Consider the following 9,587-nt stretch of genomic DNA (forward strand, 5'->3'; position numbering starts at 1 on the left):
TTTAAGATTTCATACAAACTTTCCCTGCGGTCTAATAATACATTGGGAATTTCATGTTTCATTCAAGGCGCGGAGTCTCGCCAACAATCATGCATCATGCAAAACCATGGGCTTAATTGTAGAAGAAACCAATTAAGGATCAAATAAAATTTACATGCCCGAACAGCCTGCACGCGTGAAACAAGCTCTCTGAAACTTTCGGTAATATGCATGTTTTCCATGATGGTGTAAAAATTGTACGGGCTCCTAAACTGCTGCGATATTGGTGTGTGTCAGTCAAAAATCAAAGCTACAAATCTAGATAGGCAGTTACGAAGAGAAAAGGCAGGCAGAAGCCCATCAGAATTGATGGTTGCCACGGTGAATTCCTGCAAGCAAATGGATTGCTTCACCATCATGTGTATATCAGTATCAACCATCACATCTTGATGCCAATGAAATCTTGTCTCCAATTTGAAAAAGTCCAGGTTTAACATTCTCATCAATCTCGAGATTAAGTTAATGGGGCTGTGCTTCAAGAAGAATGTTCGTGGCAGCATTGATGTCATTTCTAGCCTGCACAAGCGCCTGTCTGGCTGAGTTCCTGTCAAATCCCATAGAAACCAGCATAGCAATGGAGTCTTCCGGTGGCTCTATGGTAGAAGGCACGGGCAAAGGGTAGTTACTCTGAAACCAAAGAAATTGTCTGATTGATTGTCATTAACCATGACAACATTACCGCCAGAGAAAAAACAATTTACTACAAAAAGTAATTTTCTCAAGATATGTAGCAATTACATGTTGACAACTAAGCACATTGAACCTGATAATCCTGCTGATACATGTACATGATTAACTTTCGTTCCAAATTATAATGCTCCTAACATGTAGGGTTCAATATGGCACCAAAAATAATCAAATAAATCATATGTGAAGCACTTGAATATGACCTACAGACACATATATCATGTAATTCATTTGCCAAAATTCATACTACATAACTATGCCAGAATAAAGCATCAAATTAAAGTGTCCTCAGAGCAGGAAAAATGCCAACAGATGTGTCCCTTGCGAATGAGATGAAGTCAGGGACAAGGGGATTAGAGCACCTAAGTTCTCAACTTTTAGAAAATAAATTCTCAGATTGTGCATCCCACATGGTACTCTTAATACAAAATTAAAACATGCTTTAGACAGATAGCAGAACTAAGACATTCATCCAAAATACTTGCCTCTGCTTGTCGTCCAGCATGGGATGGAATACTTCCAAGAACATTCCTACTTGGTGCTGCAGGCGGATTCCCCATAGATGGCAAAGAAAGCCGTGAAAAGAATGAAGTGATGAACTCGGGGAACTGTATCACAAGAAAATACACACACACTCGTTAACTTTGAATAATCTTGAAGAAAACACAGATTAACAAAAACAATGCTAAAAGAAAATAGAATTTAATACAAATTTAATTTTAGAAATTCCGATTTATCGTGGCTGAAATCCTATTGATACCATCGACTCCAATGATAGCCTTCAAGCATATGTACAAAAGAATGTATTACAACAAAATACACCACAACCACACCAACTAGTGCACTAATGAAGCAAACCAATGGTGAAATATTTATTTTCAATATTCTTTTCTTTTTTTAATTATTTTATTTTTTATTTTTCCCATTCAAGAGAAAAGGAGGGAAATCTCATTTTGATTCTAACTTTTTGTCCTGTTTCTTTCCCACACATCCTTCACTACCATACTTCCGAGGGAAAAGCATCTATTCCAACAGCTGAACAGAATACCAAAAAATTGTACAGTAGTTGCAAACAGAACTTTTCTGGTTCAAATATCATGGTAGAATAATTACCTTTGCTTTTCGGATGCGGAAAAAATTTGGACGATACAAAGAACCGGCAAGGATGCCACACATCCCAGGCAATAAAGATCTGTTCAAGGATGATATAAGAAGCTGCAAGACAAAAAGCAAGTGAGATCTCTGAGGCCAGAGGTAGAAAGGGAGGAGATATCAAAAATTTATTACACCCGCACCACCTGAAGACCAGCAAGATATATGAAAGACTTATCAGAGAAGTGGACTCCAAATACACGAAACCTTGTTGAAACTGGAATGTCAAAGTAAAATGGTACGAAGGAAGCAAATATCAGACCATATGGTCCAGACGTGAGTTTCATTGCAGGATCTGTAAACATAGAATATATAAGTGAATTCTGTTGTTCAACAATAAAATTTGAACTACACAATAATATAGGAATGATAAATGAAAGCATAGATGCTAATATAATACATCTCATCCTTTGAGCCCATGTTATAATGGAAGAAAACTCTAATTAAAGCTAGACCATGAAAATTGATGTACCAAATCATAGCATTGAAAAAGTGAACACGATATCTATAAAAAAACTATTCACTAAACTGTATTGCTTAGCTCTCTCCAATCTATATCCTGTGACTATTTCCATTCAAAACCATAATGGCTTAAAGGAAAACAAGAAAGCACGAGTTTTGAGTTTCCTTTTGAATTCAGCAAATAGAAAAAACTATCAGATAGATAAGGACTAGGTGAGTAAATCCTCACTGACTGAGCAGGATCCAGCAATGAAGGTCATGTCTTGTATTATGCATCACAGAAAGCTTCATGAAACACATATGGAAGAATTTGAAACTAGAAGAGAATTTAAGCAATCATAGAAAGCATGCATACCTTTGAGCAGTGCTAATGTAAGGACCTCAAAGAGAAAAGAAACTGTTATAGAGAACAATATGAATACCTGCACAAATGGAACATATTTACTTAACTAAGACCAAAAAATAAAAAGAAGACAAAGAAGAAAACACCCCACAGTTCCATTCTTTTATTTTTCTCAGTTCTGATTATACAGTAAAATAATACAATTCCAATTCAAAACTCCACATGAGAAGTACGAGATGCTTGTAATTAGTTTTTGAAAGAGGTAGTTCATAGCATATAACGACAACAATGAGTGGTATCATATGGATGATTACTCACTGAGTACTTGTTGGAACCTATCTGCCTCTCAAACACCCTAAAGTAATATAGCAGGTAGAGTCCAAACATCAGTTCTGGCGCAGATGAAAAGGAAAAACCTGACACAATCAACCTCCATAATCGAAAGTTCTGGAAAATATCCTGTAATTAAATAGAGGATATCTAATTAACAAAACAACAATCATATTTCATTCAATCTCGTTCTAAATCATGCATGCTATATCCCAATTAAGAACTCCACTATTAACCCTCAAAAGTGATAAAAAAATATACCAAAAAAATTGAAAACAAAAAACAAAAGTATAGAATATTGCATACTAAAGGAGAAAGAAAGGGAACAGAGTGCAATCAATTAAGTTTTACGAACATAAGGTTACTATACCCAATTGCACTTGCATGTTAAATGCATATCTTTCAAGACAATTAAAATGGAAAAAAAAAATCCCAAATGAAACATAGCAGTAAATGAATAATAGAAAAGGCAAAACAGAAACGCACCCACAAACATCACAAGTACTGAAAAAATGAAACTAAAAAAGTACAATCTCATGCAAGCTATCCGTACTCACATACAACACAACAATGAAATAGCACAAGGCATGTAAAGGAAACAGTCCGACCAGCTCTACCCAATGCACAATACATCCAATATAGTGAAGCCCGAGCATGTTAATTTCTATGGAAAAGAAAAATAGCAACAGAATCCAGTCCAAATTCAAGTTTTCTACCCATAAAAGCACAAGACACGCATCTAATTCATCTTGAAAGCAAATCAACATAAGTACTATTAACATACCCAATACTAATCTAAAACAACTGAATTGATCCGGTAATGCAACTTAAAAAGGAATTTACAACTACACTCAGACTCGCACAAGTAAACTCCTACAACCATCATAACATGCACATACAAACAAACCAAAAATAAATTTTGATCGTGAATCAAGCCATAACTACCAAAAAAGCAAAAACCCAATTGCAATTTCACATTTTAAAAACAAATAAGAAACCGAAAGAAAAAAAAAAAAAAACCTGATATGACAACCCGAGCTTATTAAAGCGGCCTTGGATCCCGAAGAAGACGGTGAAGAGGGCACAAGCGATGACGAACGCTCTCGTGACTGGAGCATTATCTGTAACGTGACCCACCAGAAAAACAAGAAAAAACAACAAATTCAAATTCAATTGATCAATATAAGCATGCTTTGATAAAAAAAATTTAAAAAAATACGTACTAAAACCAGAGGGGCCGCCGTTCATCTTCTCTTTAAAGAGAAGGAGAAACCAACGACCAAACTGCTTTGGATTTTGACTTTGATATTGATTTTTTTATTTGCTTTCGTTTCGTTCAAGTTTTTGTTTTGTTTTGGTTCGCGACTGAGACTCCTCTTCCTCTCTCTTTCTCTCCCCTCTTACTTTCTCATCCTCCTCTTTAGTTTTTACTTTCTCTCTTTTTTTTTTTTAATTATTATTTTGCTTTAAGTTTTGACAATCGGGCCATGTACCCTAATGGGCTTCATCTAGACTGACCTAGATCAAGCCCAATTTGAAGATGGGTCACTAGCATCGCATGCCCATCACTTGTGATTTTCTTTTCTTTATTTTTTAATTTATAGGTTTTTACAAGAGGTGATTCTTTTTTTTTCTTTTTTTGATAGAACAAGAGGTGATTCTTAATTCTTTACAAGTAGGCTATTCTATTCAGGGTATGGAAAACGGGTGCATTGGGTCCTTGTTTGTTTCTTGGTTCTCAATTCTTCTCTTCATCACGGCGTAGAGCGGTTTGGTAGCTCGCAAGGCTCATTAACTTGAGGTCACAGGTTCAAATCTCGTCTCCATCACAAAAAAAAATGAGGTTTGATCTCATTAACTATTAATTAATTTAATTAATTGACACTTAATCAATTGCTGATTTTTGTCTACCCGTATGTTACATAAAACGTAACTTAACAAGACCTTCGAATTCGTTTATTAAATGTATCTAATTTCGTTGTCCTGTTTTCTGCACATAGATGGTTGACTTGTCCAAATTTTTTAACCCTATTTAACATGCTCTAAGATAATAATTCAATAACAACGGTAACAATCTTAGCAGTTAGCACTCGTGTACGTTAACAATACACAAAAAAAAAAATAGATTAAAAAATAAGGATAGTATGTATGATAGGGAGCAACTATTACCCTGTATAACATTCTTGAGTGGTTGGTGAAAAAATTTTGCGCGGCAGGATTTGAATTCTTTTGTGAGATGACATGCTTACAGATAAATAGATAATCGAATAATTATCAGAAGACCCGTAACTTGAGATTTTCAACACTAATATGATAATGATAGAATTACTAGACAAAAGTCACGATTTATGGTAATCTGCCGTGACCTAAATAGTCAGCTTTGATTGCTCTTGATCTTAAAATCTATGACATCACTTGGACCCTTGGCTTCGAAATACTGCAACTATTGTAATGGAGTTTAGAGAATGGAGCTAACACTATAATTGACATCAAACTATATTGCTTAATATTAGCAGCAGAGACTTTTTTTTATTTTATCGAAAGGGAACTTTCATCTCATTCTCATCAGAAATTATTATCTTTGCTTCCAAAGCAAATCTCAGACGCAAAGGAACATAAAAGAAAAATAACAAATCAGCTTTGATTTGAGAGCATAACGTCTCGTATTTGAGGAGTGTGGTAACAAAACAACTTCAAATCTCAGCAAATTAATACTACAATGCATATTTATGTACTTTTAAACAAGAGAGACATGCCTTAACCCTGAGTATGTTTCTAATTTGAAGCTGAAAAAACCATCCAGCTTCAGATAGTACAACTACTAACAATAATTTTCATTCCATATCTTGGTGCAGAAGGTACATCCAAGTTTTACTCTTTCACGGGTCACGGCCTCTTAGTGAAGGGCTAAAATAATTTAATGTACTCTATGATCTTCTTCGAACTTCTCCTATGAATTTAATGCTTTGTAATTCACAGTTCAAGAGGGGAAAAAAAGAGAGGGATTGTGTATGTACAGAGTCAAAAGCCATTCATCGTACTATTCCAAGGCATGTCTTGGCCACAGGCTCTTCCACATTGATATCTCCTCCTCTTTGTAAATCTTTCTGATTCCTCCATAAAATCCATCAGCTTCATTGCCTACTTCCCGATGATCCTTCCTGTTAATCATCGTTTGCCTCCATCTTGAGCCAGTCGGGTATTGGTTAAACTCCAAAACCACCGTATCTGTCGGCAAACTCATCTTTGTGAGATTCTTGACCGCTAATGAGAAAATTTAAACATAGAAATAAAAAAATGAAAGAGAAGTAAGATTATAGAAGACGTGCTTGATATCAAGCGCATCGGTGGAAATTGGATGATCTATAAGATGTCCTAAATTTGAGCATGATGAATCACTTCAAGCACAATTGTAGCTGACAATCCTTTTGACCTCAAATACAAGCAAGCAAATCCTCAAAAGCAAGAGGCTTTCCAGGAAAACTACATAGTTAACAATAAGCTACAACCAATGGTAATGACACGATACTCCTCCAGGTAGAATATCATAACTCGGCAGAAAACCAACAATAGGTCCGTAGGAAAAGCTACTGGATTAAGTGTAGTAGGACTAAGTGTCTAAACTGGAGTGGCAAAACAGAGGTCTAATACAGAGAATGATCAAGAGAAAAATAGACCATATACTCTTGCGTCCCGTGTGCAACAAACTCATTAAGATTAATTACAGAATCTAATATGATTTACATACCCTTATAGAGGCAAAGGCAGTGATGTTCATTTCTACCACATGATTCCAAGTGCCCAACAACACCATACCACCAACCTGCATTACAATACGCTCAAATTATTTCTCTATTCAACCAGCATCGTGTCCAATTACCTACCGTTCTGGATTTGTCATATTTGAGAAAAAAACTGAATGAATAGGGAAGAGCCCAATACTATTCAATCCACAATGAACAGAGAGCAAAATACAAGACAAAAACGCACCATAAGGAAATTCTTTGTTTCTTCTCCACTGGATCTCAATGTGGTCACCAGGCTTTAAGTCATGTAAACAATCTGAGTTGTGAAGAACATGTGAAGGAGTATCAACTGCTGGTGCTCTCAGCCTCTCCCAGGATATATTTTCCTCTACCATTCGTCGTCCGTGGGGTGAGTACCTGCAATACATAATGAATGTCAAAATTAAAGTTGAAAATGCTAAGATATGTTCTCCTCTGTTGATTGTAATTTGAAAATTCTGAATGTCCTAAGGTGTAAAAGATGGGAATCTCTTTCAATACCTTGCCCGAAAAGTATCTGTCCGGGAATCATAGCTGAGCTGAGCATCGTAACAAGACAGCATAAACCCAACATGCCCATTCTGCCACCAAAGAGACAGAGTTTAATTCAGTTGTCCGAGATCAGTATATAATAATAAAGCTGCAATCAACAACATGCATGCAAACAGAACAAAAAGGAACAATTTTTTCAAAGCTACAATTAAGGTTTGAAGCAAATTATTTAATTACCTCACGGTTATAGACCTGAGCTGGGAACCAGAATTTGCCACTTTCAAGAGAAACATACCAAGCCATGATTGAATCAACTGGTAATGAACTTCTCGGCTCAGTATTGCTCTCCGTCTTTCGTTCACTCCAAGAAAAAGGCCAACAGCTATAGAGAGACCAGAAAAATCCTGTTTGCTTCTTGTTATTCATAAGGCTTGATCTCTGTCTTGAGACCAAGTGCCATTGCCATTCTCTTTTGGCAACATCACCAATAACTCTCCCCCATTTCTGCTTCATGTGTTTCTCCCACAAATGATCACTTGTACATCTATCTCGAAGAGAACTGCAAACTCCAGCCATGTTACACAAACCAGCTGGTGAAAGCTTCTCAAGAATGCATTCCAAGGTTAAATCAGGCAAATCCAAGAGGGAAATTTTCTCTTTCTCCGTATTTGCAGGTTTTGATCCAAAACTCATCTTCTGCTTCAATGGCCTAATGACAAGGCCACCTTTTTGAAACCACGAAACCAAAAAGCTTGATAATTCCCTCCAAAACCATGGAGACAACAATCTCCAATCACTCTTCATCGGTGGTTTAGCCAAAGACTTTGATAGTAATATGACAGAGAAACAAGATATCAAGAAGAAAAGCATGGAACTCGGGAGTTAATTTCTAAATGGGTTGGTTCAGTTTCAGCACTAAATGCAAGGGAACATATAAAAGCAGCAGGCTGTCAAATGAAAAACAATGGTGTCATCGTATGCGGGCATGCACATATTGAACATGTCACGCATAGGGAACATGTTGTGTACATAGATTTTATACAAGGAAAGATCCACCAATGGGAGTCAAAACAGTGTTGGGTTAGGAGAAATCAACGGAGTTATCAAGTGAAGCTTAAAGATTTTGAAAAGCTATTATTAAAGTATTGGGATCTCTGTAGACACCTCAACCGACAAAACATTGATTGCCGGTTAGTTATGATGCCACCAACCTGAAGGCTTTGCTTCTTAAATGCAACAATGAGACCGAGAGGGGCTTGGCTGCTTTTGCATTTGGCATCTACATACACCGAATTTTCCACCAATTGTAACGTGAATTGTACGGAGTGGAGGACAGCTGGCAGTTCCAGATTTAATAATTTTTGAGAGGTGGGATGAATTAAGAAAAATCATGCGGGGGAATAAAATCCAGGGAATAGTGGTTGTTAGATTTGGGTTTGATATGAATCCATGAAGATGCCACATGTCAATCTCTGTGAACGTGTAGATATGCAGCCGAAAAAAAAAAATATTTGAACATAAAAAAATAACAGAGAGAATATTTAGATATGGTTTGGTTAACAGTTAACAGAAAATAAATATTAGACCCACAATTAGGTGAAATTAGCAAAATTTCAGCTTAACTAGAAGTGCTTCTAAAGTTGGTAACCACCCATCAATCGGGTAGTAGACTACTTTCTACATCTGTACATTTTTTAAGTAAAAAATTTCTTTCAATTATTTGAGGTTATATCTTATTCATCTTAAGTAAGTTTTTGACTTTTAGATAGGTGAAGATTTTTACATTTATAGTAAAACTCTACAAGTCTATATAACAAGGAATCAGCTCTCATTATTTTTAAACAAATAAATAACCCAACAATTATATCCATAGAGACCTAAAACCCCTACTGCTGATATGAAAAAGAAGTGGACGGCGGAGGGTTGCAAGTAGGGGTGGGCAAAAAAACTGTGGTCTTAAAAGTATCGAATTGAACAGGCGGTTTTTTCTAATTCAGATCAGTTTTTATTTTTTTAAAAACCGAAATATATCATTTGTAAAAAAAAACCGACATGTCGGTTCAGTATTCGGTTCACTCAGCTAAACCGAAAAACCGAATTAATTTTAGATTTTATTCAAATCGACATGTGTTAAACTTTTTTTTATAGATCCAAATATTGAGTTGGAAAATGCCTAAAGTTGATGTTGATATTGATGAAGATGGGAGAATGTTGTTGGTGTTTGTTTCTAAATTTTCTTTTTATTTTGTGTTGTAAGTTGTAATTGTTGTTATTTTTATTTGTCTTTACAACATTAT

The 9,587-nt window shown here is 35.8% G+C and overlaps 2 protein-coding genes across 4 annotated transcripts; both read right to left on the reverse strand.

Moving 5' to 3' along the window:
- Window positions 1–94: 94 nt before the first annotated feature.
- Window positions 95–4,403, reverse strand: LOC18040059 (rhomboid-like protein 20). 2 transcript variants are annotated; one of them, XM_006430482.2, is made up of 8 exons: window positions 4,237–4,403; window positions 4,034–4,134; window positions 3,002–3,142; window positions 2,696–2,762; window positions 2,025–2,173; window positions 1,840–1,941; window positions 1,212–1,334; window positions 95–666 (listed from the first exon to the last, which is right to left on the reverse strand). In XM_006430482.2, exons 1-8 carry the CDS (start codon window positions 4,259–4,261, stop codon window positions 499–501), a joined length of 876 nt encoding a protein of 291 aa, XP_006430545.1. In that variant the 5' UTR covers window positions 4,262–4,403; the 3' UTR covers window positions 95–498. The 2 variants fall into 2 exon arrangements, with proteins under 2 accessions (XP_006430545.1, XP_024037270.1); XM_024181502.1 differs by having other exon boundaries at window positions 2,022–2,173.
- A 1,285-nt stretch (window positions 4,404–5,688) lies between these two features.
- LOC18040060 (F-box protein At2g32560) lies at window positions 5,689–8,496 on the reverse strand. Of its 2 annotated transcripts, none has more exons than XM_006430483.2 (5): window positions 7,528–8,496; window positions 7,300–7,379; window positions 7,004–7,176; window positions 6,762–6,836; window positions 5,689–6,241 (listed from the first exon to the last, which is right to left on the reverse strand). In XM_006430483.2, exons 1-5 carry the CDS (start codon window positions 8,158–8,160, stop codon window positions 6,054–6,056), a joined length of 1,149 nt encoding a protein of 382 aa, XP_006430546.1. In that variant the 5' UTR covers window positions 8,161–8,496; the 3' UTR covers window positions 5,689–6,053. The 2 variants fall into 2 exon arrangements, with proteins under 2 accessions (XP_006430546.1, XP_006430547.1); XM_006430484.2 differs by having other exon boundaries at window positions 5,689–6,277.
- Between the last annotated feature and the right edge of the window lie 1,091 nt (window positions 8,497–9,587).

The sequence above is a fragment of the Citrus clementina genome, unplaced genomic scaffold (assembly GCF_000493195.1).
Source record: "Citrus clementina cultivar Clemenules unplaced genomic scaffold, Citrus_clementina_v1.0 scaffold_6, whole genome shotgun sequence".
NCBI classification, from domain to species: Eukaryota; Viridiplantae; Streptophyta; class Magnoliopsida; order Sapindales; family Rutaceae; genus Citrus; species Citrus x clementina.

What these genes read in the sequence shown, in the direction of transcription:
- LOC18040059 (XM_024181502.1), bottom strand. Translation starts at nt 4,261, where the DNA reads ATGAACGGCGGCCCCTCTGGTTTTA. An exon ending in ATCTTGCTGGTCTTCAGGTG is followed by an intron (nt 1,942 to 2,021) that starts GTGCGGGTGTAA and finishes TTTGTCTTGCAG; the next exon opens with CTTCTTATATCATCCTTGAA. An exon ending in TCCGCATCCGAAAAGCAAAG is followed by an intron (nt 1,335 to 1,839) that starts GTAATTATTCTA and finishes CTTGTGATACAG; the next exon opens with TTCCCCGAGTTCATCACTTC.
- LOC18040060 (XM_006430484.2), bottom strand. Translation starts at nt 8,160, where the DNA reads ATGCTTTTCTTCTTGATATCTTGTTTCTCTGTCATATTACTATCAAAG. An exon ending in CTCAGGTCTATAACCGTGAG is followed by an intron (nt 7,380 to 7,527) that starts GTAATTAAATAA and finishes CTTTGGTGGCAG; the next exon opens with AATGGGCATGTTGGGTTTAT. An exon ending in AAACAAAGAATTTCCTTATG is followed by an intron (nt 6,837 to 7,003) that starts GTGCGTTTTTGT and finishes ATTGTAATGCAG; the next exon opens with GTTGGTGGTATGGTGTTGTT.